This window comes from Talpa occidentalis, unplaced genomic scaffold, assembly GCF_014898055.3.
Source record: "Talpa occidentalis isolate TD23 unplaced genomic scaffold, MPIMG_talOcc4v2.1 talOcc4.7, whole genome shotgun sequence".
Lineage (NCBI taxonomy): Eukaryota > Metazoa > Chordata > Mammalia > Eulipotyphla > Talpidae > Talpa > Talpa occidentalis.
In genome coordinates, this window is record NW_023605083.1 from 4,129,805 (window position 1) to 4,149,391 (window position 19,587).

General features: G+C 56.6%; 1 protein-coding gene across 8 annotated transcripts in view; it reads right to left on the reverse strand.

Annotated features, from left to right (window-relative positions):
- Positions 1–493: 493 nt before the first annotated feature.
- USP20 (ubiquitin specific peptidase 20) overlaps positions 494–19,587 on the reverse strand; it is a 39,079-nt gene continuing 19,985 nt past the window's right edge. For 3 of the 8 annotated variants that reach the window (XM_054688672.1, XM_054688670.1, XM_054688671.1), the window contains 17 exons: positions 19,268–19,381; positions 18,299–18,377; positions 15,813–16,257; positions 15,442–15,585; positions 15,080–15,195; positions 14,742–14,914; positions 14,021–14,115; positions 7,890–7,923; positions 7,232–7,277; positions 6,150–6,330; positions 5,941–6,067; positions 5,404–5,573; positions 5,243–5,324; positions 4,391–4,499; positions 3,621–3,723; positions 2,369–2,440; positions 494–1,976 (listed from right to left, as the gene is read on the reverse strand). In XM_054688672.1, coding sequence (XP_054544647.1) covers positions 1,816–1,976; positions 2,369–2,440; positions 3,621–3,723; positions 4,391–4,499; positions 5,243–5,324; positions 5,404–5,573; positions 5,941–6,067; positions 6,150–6,330; positions 7,232–7,277; positions 7,890–7,923; positions 14,021–14,115; positions 14,742–14,914; positions 15,080–15,195; positions 15,442–15,585; positions 15,813–16,257; positions 18,299–18,377; positions 19,268–19,381 — 2,251 coding nt within the window. In that variant the 3' untranslated portion in view covers positions 494–1,815. Of the gene's footprint in view, positions 1,977–2,368; positions 2,441–3,620; positions 3,724–4,390; positions 4,500–5,242; positions 5,325–5,403; positions 5,574–5,940; positions 6,068–6,149; positions 6,331–7,231; positions 7,278–7,889; positions 7,924–14,020; positions 14,116–14,741; positions 14,915–15,079; positions 15,196–15,441; positions 15,586–15,812; positions 16,258–18,298; positions 18,378–19,267; positions 19,382–19,587 lie in introns of those variants that run through there. The other 5 variants (XM_037491704.2, XM_037491702.2, XM_037491705.2 and 2 more) reach the window with 5 other exon arrangements.

The window sequence follows — 19,587 nt, forward strand, 5'->3', positions numbered from 1 at the left end:
ACTGGCCACGGCCGCTTTCTCAGCTCTATGTGGAACGTGTTTCTCACTCAAGATAATGAGAGTTCATAGGTGAATGTTTAAATACTGAAAGAAAAAAAAACAACCTTAAACCCTGCCCCCCAAAGAGCAGAAACAAGACGCAACCCACCAGGCCTGTAACACGCTGGCACCCCAAGTCTGGGACCTCAGAGCCCCACCGGCCCCCAGAAACCGAGGTGTTGTGATGGAGCGGAGGCGGCCTGGAGAGGGCAGGCCGGGATGGGGCGGGCCCCTGCCGGGCCGACAGGCGCGAGGCGCTCCCAAGGGTGGCTGAGGCCAGTGGGAGGCTGGGTGGACTCACTGGCCTTGGCCCGACCACGACCCGCCACCCCCGCCGAGGCCGGAGGTGCTTCAGCAGAGGCGGCCGCAGTCTCGGGGAGCCAGGCAGCGCCGCCTCCTCGTGGGCACCCGCGCCGCTCACCCCCACCGCGCCCCGCCCCGGACAGGGCTGCAGTGAGCTGGAGCCGGGGCAGCAAGGGGAGCCTGCGGGTTTATTGTGACATTCTCAACACAAACAAGCCGGCGCAGACGGGGACATCCCCGCTTCTGGGAGAGGTCTGCGAGGGGAGCCGCTGGCTGCTGGGGCAGAGGTCATGGAGGTCCAGGGGTTCCAGCGGGGGCTTGTTCTCCGCTCCACTCGCTGCCTTGTGGGGAAGGAACCGGATCGCAGACGCGAGCGGCGCGTTGCAAGAGCTTCAGGCTCCACCAGAGCCGCCTGCGGGGATCCCGACATCCGCTTCTGCGGAGACTGAAGGCCACCGTAGTTTGGGGGTTTGGTCCCAGGACCCCGTCCCCAGCCCCCTCGGCATGGGTGCTCAGGAGGTGCGTCCCCTGCAGTCTCATCCCGGGGCTTTGGTGCCACCCGCGGCGGCTCCTGCGGCCAGAAGGCCTCCATCCGCATCCGGACCACACACTGCCGGGACCGACGTGTGGGAGCTGCCCAGCGCCGCCCCACCCCGGCCCCGGCTCCAGACAATGCTGGGGAGAGAGGAGGAGTCCGTTTTCTCTGGTACCAGCCCCCCGAAACTGCGCGAGTGAGCAAACGGGAGCAACAGGAGGTATTTCTGTGTCATCATCCGGTTCCCCGGGTGCGGCGCGGTCAGCCCGGCCGCGGGCCGCTCAGCAGCACAGGGCGAGGGGCACAAACAGCCCCGCTGACAGGAACCCGCGCCCGCTCCTGGGTGCCCGCCACGAAGGAGTCCTGAGCCTGCAGGAAACTCTGAGGGCAGGAGCCTCTGGGACACCCGGAGGTGCGGGGAGACCCTCAGGAGGAGTCGGCGGTGACGCAAGCGGGGGCCGCACCCCGGGCTGCTCCACCCGCTCCGCCCATCTACACGGGAGCCTCGGGCTGCACGAGGCCCCAGGCGCTGGCGGGGAAGCAACAGGCACGCCCGGTCACAGCCCCTGAGGAGCGCGACGGCCGATCTGGGGAGCGATGCCCGTGACGGGGGGGCACTGCCAGGACAGGGGCCGGAGCTAAGGTCACAGAGCTGGGGCCGCCGCGACAGCCACCTGTGCAGGAACTGCCTGGTCGCGGCGCTCCCCGCTGCGAACCGAAACCACTCTCCCACCTTTCACAGGCCGGCTCCCCAAGCGGCTGCCTGTCTTCCAGGCACAAACACCCTCCGCAAGGGGGAGGGCCCAGGTGGGCCTGTGGGGACAGCCGGGGCCCCCCCACAGCCCGGGGGGTGGCTGTGCAGGACGTGCTCTTCCACACTCAGAGGGACGCCAGAGGGTCTCTGGAGGATGGGGGAGACTTACAGACGGGCCCCCAAGTCACACGGCCCGGGTCTCAGCCTCAATCTTCTGCTCCCCGTGCAGGCTCTCGGGGTCCGGCAGTGGGGCCACGCTCTGGCGGATGGCGATCTCCGGGCCGCCGCCGTACAGGCTGCTCAGGTAGCTCCAGGTCTCCTCAGAAATCTGCCCATAGTCAGCCCCTGCCCCCCAGGAGCACACGGGTCAGCCGGGGCTCGCCTTGGCCCCTGAGGGAAGCAGGGGGGCTCCAGAGGGCAGACCTTGGGGGTCGGGGGACCACTGGCCTTTGTGCCAAGTTGTTAAACGAAACCGGGGGATTTCCCAGCAGAAGCTGGTTCTCTGGAGACCCAGAGGGCATGCCCCTGGCCGCTGCCCCTCACTTCCCAGGGTGAGGCTCACCCGAAGGGCAGGCAGGCGAGGGGTGGGGGGAGGGGAGGCATGGTCAGAGCAAAGGGCCAGGATCTGGGCCGCCGGGCCTGCCCTAGGTAGACATTACGGCCGGCACAGGCAGCTGGCGGGGGCGGGGGGGGTGCTCCCAGAGCACCAGGACTGGCAGCCAGAGGGGCAGGCTCACCCTGCTTCAGCTGGATGTGGCCGCTTCCTTTGACTTGTGCGATCCTGCTGTTGTCGATGGGTCCAGGGGGTTCTGGAACAGACACAGCTCAGACTCGGCACCCCTGGGCTGACTCAGCTGTGGCAGCCCCCCAGTCCCGGCCTCTCCATGCCCTCTCCTTGAGAGGTAAGAGCCACCCTCTAGGTGTGATGCCCACACCTGCTATCCAGAGAGGTTGTGCCAGATACAGGGGCACTTTCCTTGTGGGGAGGTTCTTGTGATGTCAAGTGCACCGCTACACCAGCCCTGGGGCTGGGGCCTTGAGGCACCCTGAGCCCGCAGAGTCTGAGGACTCAAGTGCTAGTGTTAGACCTGCTGTGTTGGGGTCGGGGGGCAGGAGCTGGTGCTGGCCGAACACCCTTGTCCCTGATGCCAGCGTGCTCCAGGCACCCTTCCCATGTGCCCGTGATCTCGGGGAATCCTCCAGCCTGGGATGACAATTGCCCAGATAGGCAAAGTATTCAACCAGGTCAGAGCTGGCTGAAGGCAAGGCCAGATGGGGCTGCAGCTGCTGACACCCACGCTAGGGAGGCCTTGGGGCACCCTGGCACCCTTATTGCCCAGTGAGGTCTGGATGGCAGGGAGGCCCCTCTCCCCTCTTAATGACTGACGACTGCTTTAAGCATCAATCCGGTGCCTGGAACCTATGGCGCCGCACCCCACACCCCTGTGTGGGAGCCCACGTGAACCCCAAGAGAAGGTGAGCTGCCACCCGTGGGCCAGGGCCCAGGCTCTGCCGCTCCTCGCGCAGGCCCGTGGGGGCTCTGGGAGTTGCCCTGTGATGATCACCTCTGCAAATCCAGGGGCCAGAGAACACAGTCTCCAAGTGCTTCTTAGGAGGTCTCAAATGCCCATCAGCTAAATTATTATTTAGGGCAACAGAATCGTCAAAGGGGAGGGTCTGGCAGGAGGGCCTGCCTCCCCTGGGCACTGGCAGAGAGAGGGGCACGGAGAGGCAGGGCAGAACAACATGCTCTGTCCCGCTGCAGCAGGGAGGTGGGTGCTGGGCGGCCTGGCCCGGGGGATGGGGTCCTAGTGACGTGGCTGAGAACCTCTGTTCTCTGCTCATGCTGGGGGCACACGCCAGGAAGGGTGGCACTGGCAGCCTACTGGACAGGTACGGGTCGGCTGCTGCTGGGATTCAGGGGCCACTGCCCCGTGTCCATCTCGAGGGACATTAAACTGCCCGAGTCCCCACTCTGGCCCCACTCACCATTGTCCTTCCCCTTGACGAAGGCCTCCCACTCCCGGAACCACTGCATGCTGATGCAGTAGATGACGCCGGGCGACTCCTCGGCCTGGAACGCCTTGTTCAGCTGGCGGGGGGAGGGGGCAGAAGGCAAGGTCAACACCAAGGTCTCCACACCCCCAAATCTTCACCCCCCTGCGTACAAAATACCAGACACTCAAGGCTGAGAGGGAAGCACTCCCAGACAAGGTCAACGAGGAGACTCCTGCCGCTCGGACAGCCGCTGACCTGTGACTTTCTTTCCAGGCCACTTTTTAACTCAATGGAGAACACTCAGCAGGTGCCATACTCCCCACCTGAGAGAATGTGGCGGTACCCACAAAGCATGGTGTCCCATAGCGTCCCTGACAGCCCCAAGCTGGATGAGGGTGAGCCTCGGTGCCATGCCCCAGCCCTGAGCAGCATGGGGGCAGGAGTCCCCTCCCAGAAGGGACCCACTGGCTTCTCCCTTGGAATTCGCTCTTTTCATTGAATGCACTTCCCACGTCAGTTGTAGAGCCCAAGGGTTCTCATGGGGGATCTCCGCCCCCAGACGCCTGGCAGTGTCTGGAAGGAATTCTGGTGGCCATGGGCATCCAGTGGGCAGAGGCCAGGATGCTAACAGGTTACAACACATAGGCCAGCGCCCCCAACTGAGGAGGAAGCAGCCCCACAGCAGCGCCACACCAAGTCTGACCGCAGAGGTTCTCATCCCCTAGTGCCCAGCAAGGCAGGGGGCAGAGCCCCCCACGCACCTTAATGAAGGTGTCAATCTCGATCCGCCTGCGCTTGGCCAGTGCCTCGATCTCCACCTGGCAGATGGAGCACACATACAGATGATTCACGGCGGGACCGCCCCCAAACCTGCACCAGGTGGGAGGGAGAGAGGAGCCCTGAGCGGGGGGCAGCCACGACTGCCCTCCGTGGAGGGGCTCCCCCTTCTCCATCCAGGACACTGTCTCAGCACCCAGGACAGGCCTCCCCTCACCAGACTGGCCAGGCACCCGCTGGCGCGGGCAGGCAATGAAATACAGCATGGAGCGGCACCCTCACTCCTCTCCGGGCTCCTGGTAGGACCTGGAGCCCCCCCAAAGCCTGCCTGGCAGACCCCGAGGCTGCAGGACCTCCTGCAGGTGGGAGGGGAGATGCCCATGGGAGCTGCCCGTTCCTGTGGGTTCTGACCCACCCACCCACATGAGGAGGGCAGACTCTGCAGCTGACCTGCAAGCGGACGGGGCAACCAGACTCCGGCCTCTCCTGCCCCACCTGCCTGAGCACCCAGCTGAGGAACATCGGCCGACCCGGACACAGAGGGAGCAGGCCAGGCAGGTCCCCGGCGGCAGAGACACACTCTCGGTCTTGGTGGATTTGAGCTCAGGAGGGAACAGGCTAGATACAGAGCCGGACGCAGAGAGAGGTGCCCGCAGCTTCCTGTGCCTGACTCAGCCTGACATTTTTTGCAATTGCACAGTGCGAGGCCCCTGCACTGCTTCCGGACTGATCTGCCACCTGCTGCAGGGCAGTGTGGGGGTGACGTGGCCTCCTGCCCCCGCTTTCCTCTCCTGCCCAGCCCAGCCGCCCCTCTGAAGAGGCTCCCCAGCACGGACCTGTTGTAGAGGTGCTCCCAGACGTTCTGGGGCAGGATCACGACCAGGTCGTCGATGTAGTGGTACTTGTTGGGCGGGATGCCTGCGGAGGGAGATGGGGAGGAGAGCTGGGGGCTCGGCCTGCCCGCCCGGCTCTCAGGCCCTAGAGGAGGCGCCCTCACCTCCGTGGGAGCAGAGGAATGTGTGGTTGGTGATGGGCCCAGGCTCCGCGAAGGTGTTGAACTTGTTGAGCCACTCCCGGGACACGTAGAAGCGCAGCAGGCTGGGCTCCCGCATGGCGGCCAGTGACACCACCTGCTGCCGCTCGCGCACGGCCTCCTCGCTGCTCTTCCTGGGGAGGGGGAGTGGCTGGCCTGGGTCCTGCCACCCATATGGGTGCATCCAGAGCCGGAACCCTCAGCGACCTGCCACATCTCGGCAGCCTGAGCTCTAGCTTCCTCCACCACCCCCAGGACCACCCCAGAAACCCCGACTCCACTTCCAGGTCTCTGGCTTTTCCCTTGGCAGCCAGAAGGCTCTTGGTTAAAAGCTCCTCCCACCTAGACCCGTCGGGGTGCCACCCCCCTCACTTCTCCCACCCTCCCCAGACACACGCACTCAGAGGAAAGCCCAGGGGAGCAGGGGCAGGACACCCGGCCTGTGGCGGGGCCCCACCACTGTCCTTCAGCTGTCCCAGCCTGCCGGCCGCCAGGCCACACCTGTAGAAGAGCACGTAGGCCTCGGCGTTCTGCACCGCCGTCTCGTGAACCTCAGTGACATACTGGTCATCAAACTCGTACCACTGGCCGTTGATGACATTCTGGCAGTAGGCGATGTAGTGGCCACCTGCGGGGGGGGGGGTACAGGGGACAGGCGGGTCACACACACTCTGGGGCGCGGGGCCAGAGCAGGGGAGGGCTGCACTCACTGCCTGCCGTGCCGTGGTGGCAGATGACCGAGAGCAGATCGTAAGTGGTGATCTGGGACGTGCACTCCTTGGCGAGGAAGGGGCGCAGGTCGAGCCCCTCCAGCGGGAAGGAGACGTGGCTGCTGATCTTGAATGAGTACATCACCTCGTGCCGAAAGCGCTTCAGGTGAATACACAGGATCTGAAGGGGAGGGGAAGGGGGAGGTGATTCCAGGGCTGACCGGGGTCCTGGGACTCCAGGAACCTGACAGGTCCATTGAGACAGGGCTCCAGGACACCCACGAGTCTACCGCCTGAGCCACTCAAGTCTTGCCATCGAGGTGGAAGTGACAGGAAGGGTCCTGGCTACAGCCCAGGCCGATTCCACTAGAACACAGGTAAGGGGTGCGCACGGCAGCGGAGCAAGGCTGCCTGACACCCCATGCTTAAGGCAGATGTGCCGGCCAGACCCAGCTGCACGAACAGGATGGGTGGCCGAGATGGGAGCCCGCGGAGCCTGGCCGGGCTGCACAGCAGGCTGTTACTGGCCCTGCATTTACATCTAAAGAACCCTGATAACCAGTTCCGTGGGCGCCAACTTCTAGAAGACTTCTCTCAGACCTGCCCAGCACCACCCCAGGCACCTGCATCTTGAGCCACTTCTTCATGCTCCAGTCACAGGGTTTGGTTCAGCCAAATCTGTTCCTATTTCAGGGTTTTGCTCCCCTATTTCTACCTTAGTCTCCCTCCATGAAGCAGAGAGCACCTGCCCTCTTCCGGGCTCACTCAGAGGTCACCTCCTCAGAAAGGCCTTCCGACAGTTCTTCCCCCCCCCACAGCTGTCTTATTCAAGGTGGTCCCTCAGGGCACCTCTTTTCTGCTGAGACAAAAGAGCTGAGGCTGTGGAGAGGGGGTGCTAAGTACCACACCAACACTGAGCTTTCTCCATGCCCGAGACCCCCCCAGGTCTCTCGACCACAGCAGTGAATCACTATGACTCATTAGCTCAAAACCAGGCAGGGAGGGTCAGTCTATGCCCAAACACCACCATTCACCATGGTCCAGACCTGGCAGGCGGGATGGCAGGAGGCCGCCCTACTCACCTCAGGCAGCTGCAGGACCTTACAGTACTTCACCCCATTGCGCAGCCTGCCAGGAGAGAGCAGGAGATGGTGAGCACCCCAGTGTCGGGGCGGCAGGGCTAGGTGTGCTCCCCTCCTACCCTTGTCTCCTCCACGTGGTCAGGGCGGAATTTCCTGGGTGATGGCTGCATCTTTTGTTTTTTAATTTTTATATTCCTGTGACGCTCCTTACCTCGCCTTCCGTCTTGAAAGATAATCTGGCAGGATAAAATTTTCTAGTTGGGAAATCTTTTCATTTGAGAACCTTACACATCTGCTGCCACTCCCTTCTTGCCTGCGAGCTTTCCACTGAGAAGTCCACAGACAGCCCAGGGGGGGTTTCCTCGGAGGTTACTCTTCTTTCTCTTGATGCTTTTGGCATTCCCTCCTTGTCATCTGTTTCCAGAAGCTCGATGGGACTCTATCTTGGGGTGTGTCTATTTGATATTTTGATGTTTGGGACTCTCTGAGTCTCCGGAATCAGAAATCCTGCTCCTTTCCCAGATTTAGGTGGCTCTCAGCTAGGTCTTTAATAAATGCCCCGTGCCTTGCCCGTTCTCATGTGATGGGGCTCTCAGAGAGGACCCGGGGCCACAGAGGCCAGAAACAGGAAGTGGAGAAGCCCTCAGGATGCACTTACTTTTTACATCGTTCACAGTTGTACATGTTGTCACCTGCAGCAAAAAATACACAAATAAGGGACACAGGTCAGCAGGGGTGGAGGAGGGGAGGAGACACAGCGACTTACACTCCAGAAAGCAAACCACAACGCGCTGCCTGAAGAGATCCGCCTGGGCTGTAAGCACACACAGGGGGGAAGCGGAGGGGTGGAGAGAGATTCCAGCAGACGTGTGCAAACGAGAGCAAGCGGGGCTGTGCTTGCATCAGGTAAAACACACTGTCAGTCCAAATGGTCCCGGGAAGCACAGAAGGTCGTTATATGCATAATGGAGCCCATGAAGAAGGTATAACCATTGGAAACAAATATGCACCCAACATTGGCGCACATGAGTATTTAAACCAAGTATTAACAGAACTGAAAGGAGAAATAAACAGCAACACAATAGCATCAGAAACAATAAAATAATTAGGAGGTAAAGACCTTATACACGGAACACAGGAAGCCGCTGCTGAGAGAAACTGAAGATGACTTTGGGATAACAGAAAATACATACTGGTCTCTGTCCCCCACCCTCCTCCACCCCTGTTCATGGTGCAGAGTTCTTAAACTCCTTGTAATCTCCCAAGCAGTGGCAGGACTAGGAGCACTCTTGTTCTAATACTTGGTCTCTGACCCTGGTGGTTTCTGACACAGAACTTCTAAAAGCCTTGGAATTTTCCTGGGTGATGGCTGCATCTTTTGTTCTACAAGGTGACCTTAGTGGACTCCTGGATGGGGGCTGATCACAAGAAAAAGCAAGTCATGGTTAGAAACTTGGGATTTTTAGCACTGGCCTCCCCCCGCCCCCCATTCTCCAGAGAGGGGAGAAGGGCTAGAAATGGCATTTATAACTGGCCATGCCCACACAATGCAGCCTCCATACAAATACACATAGTATGGGGCTTGTAGAGCTTCTGGGTTGGCAAACACGTGGACACTCAGGGAGAGGCACTCAGAGGCATGGAAACTCCATGCCCCTTCTCACATGCCTGTGACTCTTCCATCTCATCTGGCTGTTCCTGAGTATAATACCCTTTTCTATCCCACATCCTAGTCCTGTATGCTTTTATGGTAAACCAGTGATCTAGTACATAAAATGTTTATCTGAGTTCTATAAGAAATTCAAGCAAATTAATCGAACCCAAGATCAGGGTCATCAGAACCTCTGAGGCTACAATCAGTTCATGAGAACTGCTGACCCCCTGGACTTGTGAGTGGCATTTGAAGTTGGAGGGGGAGCAATCTTGAATGACTGATGCCTGACCTCGTGTAATGTCCAGGTGGATAGTGTCAGAATTGAGTTAAACTTTAGGATACCCTGCTGGTGTCACAGAATTGCTCGGGATAGGAAGACCAACATACATGTAGCGTCACAGGTATTGTGGATTTGGCAGTAGTGTGAGAATATAGGAAAGAAACACAGGAGGAAAACTGAGTTTTTTCTACACCATGACACAACTCATGCTAAGTTCATGAAATGGAAGAATATTGTTAATGTCCATAATACCCAAAGTCATCTCCAGATTCAATATAACCCCTTTCAAGAGTTCAATGACATTTTAAAGCCAACTTAGAATTTATATGGAAACACACACACACACACACACACACACACACAAAATCCCAAAGAGCCAAAGCAAACTTCAGCAAGAACAAAGCTGGAGGCATGGTACTTTCTGATTTCAAGCTATACCACAAAGTAACGGTACTCAAAACTGCATGGTATGGTAAAACTGGTACAAAACCAGACACAGATCCCAATGAACAAAATAGAATGCCTAGAAATACTTCTGGGTACATGTGGTCAACTAATGCTTGACAAGAGTGCAAAGAACACAAAATGGGTGAAAGATAGCCTTTTCAATAAATGCTGCTGAGGAAAATTGATCTTCACATGCAAAAGTTTGAAACTGCATACAAAATATTTTTTCCTTCTCACCCCAACTGAAAGGAAGGAGCTTCAGCTGCTCCTACACAGGCTAGAATCATAAAAAAAAAAACAATGTATCTACTGCTGATAACATGTGCATTGCAATGTTACTAACACTCTTGCAACATATGACTAGTAATCTTCCAGCCTTTCTTTCCAAAGTTCTTTTCCAATCAATTCAGCATAGTGCACTAATTATTTTGATGGTTTCATTATATGAAATCTACCAAGTGACAGGTAATTTAATCAAAGAGTTGAACTGCAGGCAGAGTTTGCACTTTTACAGCAATTCAGAATTAGTGTTCAGTTTTATATTGAGCTGCTCAGAATGGACTAAAATGGGATTAAAAAGGAAAAAATAAAAATTAACTAGAAATGGATTAAAGACTTAAATGTAAGACCTGAAACTGTAAAAGTCCTTGAAGAAAACAGGGGAAAACTCTGTGACAGTAGCCTTCCTGATGATTTTTTGGCTATGACACCAGAAGCACAAACAACATAAGCAAAAATAAACAAATAGGTGTCCATAATACTAAAGTTTCTCATAGCAAAGGAAATAATCTAACAAAATGAAGAATGAGGCAACAGGCTATGGAATAGGAGAAATTATTTGTAAGCCTTATCAGAGGTTAATATGCAAAACACAGAAGGAACTCATATAACTCAATAGCAAAAAGGGAAAAAAAAAACCATGCACAGTGAGAAGAACTGGACATGGTTTTTCAAAGGACACGACAGGTCTGGAGAAGGTGCCCACAAGCGGATCACCAGGGACATGCAAATCAGAACCACAATGAGCTTGAGCTCTGCCTCCCACCTGTTAGAACAGCCATCATCAAAAAGCCAAGATAACCCAGTGTTGGTAAGGATGTGCGAACCCTTGTGTATTGTGGTGGGAATGCAAATCGGTACAGCCAAGATGGAAAACCATACAGTGGTTCCCTGACATGTTAAAGACAGACTCTACCGACCCCACTGCTGGGTACATGTCCAGAGGAAATGAAATCACTCTCTCGAAGAGTTACCTGCACCTCCAAGTTCATTACAGCATTATCCATGACAGCCAAGAGACAGAAACAATCTAAGTTTCCACAGTGGGTAAATGGATAAAGAACATGCGTGATACACATATATACAGGGAAATATTGCTCAGGCATAAAAAGAAGGAAATTCTGCCATTTGTGACATGGATGAACCTTGAGGGCATTATGGAAGTGACATAATGGCAGAGAAAGGAAGACACTATGGGATCTCACTTACATGTGGAATCTAAAAATGCCAAAATGGAGACACTGGTGAAAGGGTAGAAACTTCCAGCTAAAAAGATAGTGAGTTCTGGGCATATAGTGCACAAAATCACTAATGTTTTTACTATACACACTATGTGACTAAGCGCGGGGGTCATTCTGAGACACATACACTTACTTATCAGATCCACATACCCTATGTGCCCCTTAAACTGCCACAATGGCACATCTCAACAAAGCTGGGGAGGAGGAAAAGGAAACAAAACAAAGGCAGAGGGAAGGCCCAGTGATGGAATCCACACGAAGCAGAAAATGAACATGTCTGACCCTAGAAACACTTTTAAAACTCCTGTATAGACAGCACCAAAAACAAAATAAAAAAGGAGAAATGGAGGGGAGGCTGCAACATTAAAGACAGAAAACATATTAAAAGCTTTCGTGCGTAAGCCCGTCCCCCTTAGCTTACAAACATTTGCAAAAATCACCACCAAAGGGACCAAAGGGAGAATGAGAGCCACACTGTGCAGCTCCTAGAAGAAAACAGAGGGGGACATCCGGTGCTGGGCCTGGCTCTTCGGGCCTGACGCTAGGCCTGGGCAACACAGCAGCACAACTGACGGCGCCATCAGAGCTTCAAGCCCTGGTGGACCCGGGAACACAGCACAAAAGCTGGTGGCCCATGGCTTAGGAGAACATCTACAAACGGCAGATCTGATAAAGGCTCAATAATTAGAATAAAGAAAGAACTCAGACAAGTAAATAATAGCAGCAACCCTCCCGCCCCATAACCCCATTTAAAAAAAGGGGCAAAGGACCAGTTTGCACTCCCAGCAGCAGTGCCCGAGAGCTCCTTTTTCTCCACATCCTCACCAACATTTGTGGTGCTAGTTTTTTGATATGTGCCATTTTCACTGGTGCAAGCTGGTATCTCAGTGTGGTTTTGATTTGCATTTCCCTGATTATACGGGATGTTGAACATTTTTTCATATGCCTGTTGGCCATTTGCATTTCCTCTTTGGAGAAATGTCTTTTAAGTTTTTCTGCCCATTTCTTGACTGGATTGTTTACTTTGTTTTTGTGGAGTCGTGTGAGTTCTTTATGTATCTTTGTGATCAGTCCCTTATCAGTTGTATGGTGTGCAAATTATGCTCAGTGAGGTAAGTCAGAAGGAAAAAGAAAAATATCAGATGGTTATAGGAGGAATACAGGGGAACCAAAAGACATCAGAGGAGAAAAATAATAACAGTACAAAACACAACACAAGACAACAAAAACAGACAGACAATTATAAACCAGAGACATCCTGCAGGGGAGGAGGCGGGAGCGGGATCCGAGGGAAGGAGGGAGGAGCACAGGGGACTGAGGTGATGGTGCACGGGTGCACTGGTGGAGGAAATTCTATGGGGACTACCCTGGGGGGGAAAGCAAATATTGTTTAAAAGTGAACAATGATTTAAAATGTATATAAATTAAAAAAAATTAAAACAACAACAACAAAAATGGGCAAAGGACTTGAACAGACATTTCTCTAAGATAAACAAATGGCTGCAGGCACAGCTGCTCAGTGCCCAAACAGCAGGGGATGTAAGTCAAAACCACAGGGAGACCAGATAGTACCGCACGCCCCCAGGATGGCTGCCATGGGGAAACCAGAATAACCCACGTGGCGTGGACAGGAACAACTGTGAGCCATTGAGGACACTGGAAAATGGTGCAAATGCTATGGGAAATGGTAAAAGAGTTCCTCAAAATGTTAAAAACAGAACATCCCTTGGAACCAGCGATCCCGCCTGTGGGGAGAGATCCAAAAGTACACACAGCAGGGACTTGGGGAGGTATCTGCACCCCCCGCTCACAGCATCACCCGTGACAGCTACCAGCAAGAGCGCCCACCGCCCCACAGCTGGGCCAACAAAACCTGGTCTAGCCACACAAAGACATGGTACCCAGCCTTCGATGCCATCCACTTTGGGCCCTGAGGACATTATGCCAAGTGAAATACACCAGACATGGAAGGACACATAGTCTATCATGGTGCTTATAAGAAGGCCTTGGAGAGGTAAGTCATTGATACAGAGTGTCCACCGGAACTGCTGGGGCAGGTGGAGGGAGCTGCTGCTTATTTTTTTTTTAAAGAGGTATTTATTTATTTATACAAGCACTGGGTACAGTCAGAAGTGCGGGAGGGTGAGAGAATCACCAGAGCCAGAGCGGGGAGCAGAGCAGGCAGACTGACGAAGTACACTGCTGAGGGGAGCAGCGGGCGGCAGGAGAGGTTTGTGTGCCATGTGGGACCCTCGCCCAGTGGCCCAGGATCAAACCAGCGCTGCAGAGGCTGCGGGCAGCTTCGCAACCCAGCGCTCAACCGCTGCGTCACTGGGGAGGCCTGGGAGCTGCTGCTTAATAGGAGTTTCTGTTTTGCAAAATGAACTGTTTTTTGGAGATTGTTCGCACAACCGTGTGTGACCATCTGAACATAGTCAGATGGCTACGGTGGCAAATGCTAGCTTATGTGTATTTTACCTCAGTAAAAAAATCCCTTTGAAAAAGATCTCATTAGATCCCAAACACAAGAAAATACAAAAAGCACAGGAATGGGAAATTTCCTACCAAGAAATATAAACAGCCAATACACTTATGCAGCAATGCTGGAGCTTTAATAATTGAGGAAATGCAAAACTAAAGCATGAAATCCTTTTTAACCACCAAATGCGTAAAAGATAAAAATAAGCAAAGCCAAAGAGCTACAAGGTGGCATGCTCAGGAGGATAGGCCCAGCTGGAGAGGTGGGGAGTAACATGTGCGACTCTGGAAGCAATGTCTGTCAGTGAGTCCCCAAAACCTTGACCTGTATGCTGATCTGAGGTCAGTGGGGCTCTGCACAGACACCCACCAAACCCTGCACCCCACCCTAGCCAGGCCAGTCCACTCACCCTTCAGCTCATCAGCAGCAAAGAAGGCAGCAAGGCAGTCTTCCAGTGTGACGACCGGCCCCCAAAACCAGCTGGGGGTACAGGATACCACGAACCTGTAGAGACAAAGAACTGTGGAGCCCCAGGAAGGCCAGTGTCCTGGCAGGTGGGAAGGCAGACCTGCTGGCAGGCGTCCCCCTTAATCATATCAGCCAGCCCTGGGCAGCAGAGCTGTCCCTGCAGTCGCCTGGCTTGGCCGGCATTCTGGCTGGGTGCTGACAAGGCTAGGCAAGAATAGACTTGGGGGGCTTTGGGGCTGAAGTCTGTCCAGACCCAGAGAGGGTGGAATGGACAGAGGTACGGACAGAGGTCTGAGCCAGACACCTGGAGCCACCAGCTCCATGTCCTTAGAGGTGACATCATCTCTCCCAACCTTGTGTTTCTCATCTGTGAAGGGCTCCCACTCACACTGGCCCCTCCCTGGGCTGGCTGTGGGGTCCTGAGGTCAGGCAGGTAAAGCAGGGCCCTGCATGTTGTTGGACAGTGGGTAAGGGGAGGGAGGTGCTGGATCCAGTTGCTGCCCAGTCAGCCCCAACCCAGGTCATCCCCCACCCGCTTAGCTAACTCCTGAGCACCCTCCACTCAAGCTCCCTCCCAGACTCTGCCCTCAGTCCCGCCAGCCCTCCAGGCTGCGAGTCCCAGGAAGGCCAGCACGTCCCGGCGGGCAGGAGGGCAGGCCTACCGGCGGATGTACTCCACGATGAAGGCCAGCCAGCCCTGGGCAGCAGAGCTGTCCCCGCAGGCACCTGGCTTGGCTGGAGCATTCTGGTAGATGGCCGAGTGGAGCTTGGCCAGGTCCTCCTTGCCAGGAATGGGCAGTGACAGGTCCTGGAAAGTCTCTACTGTGGAAGACACCTGTGGAGGCGAAGGTCAGCCTGGGTCTCCACCTCCCGGAGCTGCCTTGCCCAGATGGTGCAATATCTGTACCCCAGTCACTAGAGGGCAGGTGAGGGCAGAGGGCCTTGTCCCCAAGCCTGGGACACGGGAGCCCCAGAACCAGGATCCTCCTGGAGAACTGACCCGGTCACAGGTGAGACACTGCACGAGGCTGAGGATGGAGCCGTCGAAGATGTCGGAGATGACACTGCGGTAGTGTTGCTCCTTTCGCCTCCGGCTGCCAGCACTCAGCACCTGGGCTGAGGACACAGCACAGACTAGGCCCAGCGCCCACAGGCCTACCTGGGGCAGTGGGGCACGGTCACGGCCACACACATCGTGTGACTGCATTTCCCTTCCCCTCTCAGGGGGAGTCACAGCGCGTGGCCCCGCCCCACGGCCAGCACTGGGGTGGCAGCCCCAGGCAGGAATCCCGCACTCAGCCCCAAGACTGCATATCCCCCCGGCCCAGCCCCGATGCGCCCTTCCCACCCACTCCTCCGAACCTTTCTTGAGCACGTATGACGGCCCCATCCGCACGGGGCTGGCGCGAGGAGGGCTGCTGGCCAGCTTGGCATGGCCCTCATGGTGGTGGTGGACAGGGCTGCAGGGGCGAGAGGCGCAGCGCATGTAGGCCTCGTTGTCCGGCTCTGGGGGCAGAAGGGACAAGGCTGCGACAGAGGCGAGAGCCCACTGTGTCTTCTCCTCTGCCTGCGCTCACCCCAGGGTGGCTCTGGACCGCAACCAGCCTCGCTAACTAAGCGAGTCCTGGCTCCGACGTTGAGCCTGGGTGGGCACCCCGAGGGTGGGTCGGCGAGCCTAGTGGGCTACTTGACACAGTGTGGGACAAACTGTGCTGTGGGTCCCAGACGGGTACCTGGCGTCCGGCAGGGGCTGGTGGACTGGGGGGATGGTGGCTGAGCCTCCACGGGCTGGTCCAGGGCGGCCATGGTGGTGTCCACGTCAGCGTCCTCGTCCATCTGCTCGGAGTTGGCGCGCTGCTGGCCCCAGGAGAACTTGCGGTCCTTCATGCGCTCCTTCTCGGAGATGGCGCGGCCCACCTCGTCCGGGATCAGCAGCTCCGTCTCAGCCGGCGAGCCACCCCCACTGCGGCCCTGCCCGTCGCCCTCCCCCCGGTCACTGCTCGAGTCGCAGGACAGGAACTCGTCCTCTGATGGGCTCCGGTCACCCTCCCGCTTCTCATCTGTGTCACTCGAGTCCGAGTCCCGGGACTCTGCCAGCGCCATGGCTGCCGCCACCACAGGCTCCTTGAGCTCCTCATGCAGCTGGTCCATCAGGCAGCGCAGGAACTCCTGGGTGTCCTGGAATGGGGGCTGCATCAGCAGGGCTGCCAGGGCACCGGGGGAGGGCAGGACTTGGCCACGCACCCCCTGCTTCTGCTGACCAGGATGCCAGCTGCGTCACTGGAGGGTCCTCCAAGGCGCCTGAGCAGACACACTGCTACCTCCTCGCGGCGGTCTCCTGGCCACTCAGCCCCAGTCTCTGCTGTGCTGAGGATGCTGAGGCTCAGAGGCCGAGGGACCCTCTGGACCAGGCAGCTGTGATGAGGCAGAGCCGAGAACTCCTGCCCCAAGTCTATCGGACCCTGCTCTGCTCTGCGCCACCAGCAGCACTGCCGCCACCTCGGGTGAGTGGGTGGGCACGGAGCACGTGGAAAGACCAAAGTGAGCAACACCAGTGTTGTGTGCACCTGGAGCACCTGGCTGGGTGCCGTGGGAACACTGCCCCCTGGCAGGCCAGGCCGCCTATACACTTGGTCTTCCCGCAGGCCTCTTGCTCTCCCAGTCCTACCAGTGCCCACACCTTCCCACGACACAACCTGTAGCCCTGTGCCTCCCACCTTCCTGCCAGTCCGGGCATGCCTTGCACCAAGCTGCCATTGCAGGCTGGCTGAGGCTCCAGTCACAGCAGTGACACTGTCACTCAGGCTTCCCTGGGACCAGCTGGCCAAGCCAGCAGGAAGCCAGGGTGCTGAGGCCTCTGGCCCAGCTGAGAACTGGCACACGGGAGGTGCAGTAGGTCAGAGGACATGGTGGCGGCCCTCCTCCACAGCAGGGCTGCTCAGTGCCCGGCCACTCAGCCCTGGGCCCCGCTCCCAATCATGAGAGGCAGGGGCTGTGCTGTAGCCAGACCCAGCCAAGAACCCCAGAGTCCTTGTTCCCTCAGTTCTACTGGAAGGAGGATGGGACTCTGGATGGATTTCCTTAGCCAAGTGTCAAATATTCAGATCAGAGAAATGAGCTGCTGGCTGATCTTCAGTGGGGAGAGGAGGAAGAGATGTGTGCCCCGTGTCTGGAAAGTTCTTTTAAGAAACAGGCCTTCAGTAAGCCATCAACTTCCTTTTCTGATTCTTCCCTTTAACAAAGGGGCTCTGTGTCCACTACCTGTCCAGCAACGTGGAAGCATAGCAGCAGCATCCAAGGCCCTCATGCTTTGCCCACAGAAACCCACAGCTGCATCCACACCTCAGACTCAAAGGCCCAGGATCCAGAGAGGATATTTCGGGGGTCCCGATGGATACCGGGTCCTATCCACAGTGTCCGCACGGAGAAGCCCAGGCCTGGCAGGGTGCCTCGCACAGATGAGACACTGCACGGAGGGATGGTCCAGCCACGGCCTGCACTCCCCCCCTGCCACTACATGCTGTGGAACCTGAGAGAGGAGCAGGACCTGCCTGTGCCAAGCTGCTCCCCTGGGATGGGGCCCGCTTGGTGGCAGAGACTGTTTAGTAAGTGTGGGGCTAACAGCATCCCTGGAGTGACCTCGCCCCCAGGCAGTAGAAACAGCCACCCAGAGAGGTCCAGCTGCACCCACAGCCCGGTGGAGGAACCCTAAGCCACACAGCCATCTGGGTCAGAGACAGGACCACGGAACCACCCTTGAGGGGGCTAAACACACACAGTGCTCTGCTTTGCTGTGGTCCCATGTCTACACAATAGAAAGGCAGCCTTGGCTTCAAAAGGGGTTCTCTAGATTTTAAAGACACTTATCATTAAAAGGTTTCCCGAGTGACATGCCCCAATGGTTCAGGGAATGAGAAACCATGTGTGGGTGGAATGCAGCGCTGAGATGCACAGACCCTGGGGTCAGCTGCAGCAAACATCTCCCTCTGCGATGAAGCAGCTGAGTGACCAGGCCAGGGACCTAATCCGCTGAGCCTGTCTCCCCATCTGCCAAGTGGGGCTGGGAGGCTCCATGTTCTCGCACACAAAGGACTCAGGTCGCAAGAGGATACCTCACAACACTCAGCTGCTGTCACGATTCCCCACGCCAGTTTTGGGTTCAAAGCCAGGCCTGTTCGGTAGTGGCCCTGGGTGTCCTGGGGCAGCCTGCATGGCCTACCTGCTGGGCATAGCCTCGGAACATCGGGTTGACCAACTTGATCCCATGGGATAGGCTGGTGGGCACCACATAGCTTGGGCTGTAGGAAGACGAGACCATTAGCGCAGGCGCCCTGCCGAGGGCCTCCCTCCTCCCAGGGCGGCGGCCGCCAGCAGTATGGGCCAGACTGAGAGTGCCAGGAGCCCAGGCGGGCATGCGCACTGCTACGGCAAGAGGGGAAAGGTCAGCTGTGACTCAACCGGGCAGAGCTTTGGCTGAGATGGCATCACTTCCCGCTAGCCCAGGACAAGCCCACTTTAAAACTGTTTCATTCTAAAATATTACACTTTTTCTCATTTCAAAAGTAACACATGCTCATTGTTGAAAAATCTAAACTTCCAGAGATGCCCAACAAAGCGGCATCACCACTAGCAGCACTTCCCAGCAAGAGCTACCATTAAGGTATCCAGACTTTTCCATGGAAATACACAGACGCAAACACACAGACGTGGCTCCTTACAGAGCTGCAATTAAACAGCAAGACAATGTGTTATAATCGTTTACACTTAATATATCTGCACGTACCCATCATAAATTATACCCAGTTTTAACTTTTCCTGGACCTAACCCAAGCTTCTGGCCTTTAAGTTCATTTCACACGGAGCTAAAGCCCCGGCCCGTCAGCACCGCCGCCGCTAGGGAGAGTGCCCAGGTGCACCGCCAGCAAGGCCCCGGCGTGGTCACCATGCATGTCTGCAGGCGCGGCTGCCAGCCAAGATCACTGCCAGGTCCAAATTCTCTACCTTGCACCACTGCGTGAGTTTAAGCAGGGATCTCAATCTCTCTGGGTCTCAGTTTCCCCGAAGTGTAAGACGCAACCTTGCAGGGCTCCTGTGAGCACCGTCCGGGCAAAGCGTGGCCGGGCTCGATTGAGGGGGCAAGCGAAAAGCACCCATCCTCCCGCAGCTGCGGAGGGGCTTGGCTGCTCACCGTTTCCGGTGCCAGACCTCGGAGACCAGCTTCTGGTAGCTCTTGCACAGGGCTGGCTTCTTATCCGTGCGCACCAGGCCACCACACTCCAAGAAGAACTGAGTCAGCGGAGGGCTGGGGGGCGGCGGAGTGAGCCCGGTCAGGAGAGAACAGAGGAGACGGCAGCGTTCAGAAAGGGCTAGGTGGAGGGTAGAGGTGTAACATCTGGGGGTACACAGGGGACCCCCTGGAGCCAGAAACGCCCGCAGATGTCTGGATCCCACAGTATGGGAATCCAGATGTCTGGATTCCTTCAGCGTATCCCACAGTACTGTGCCCCC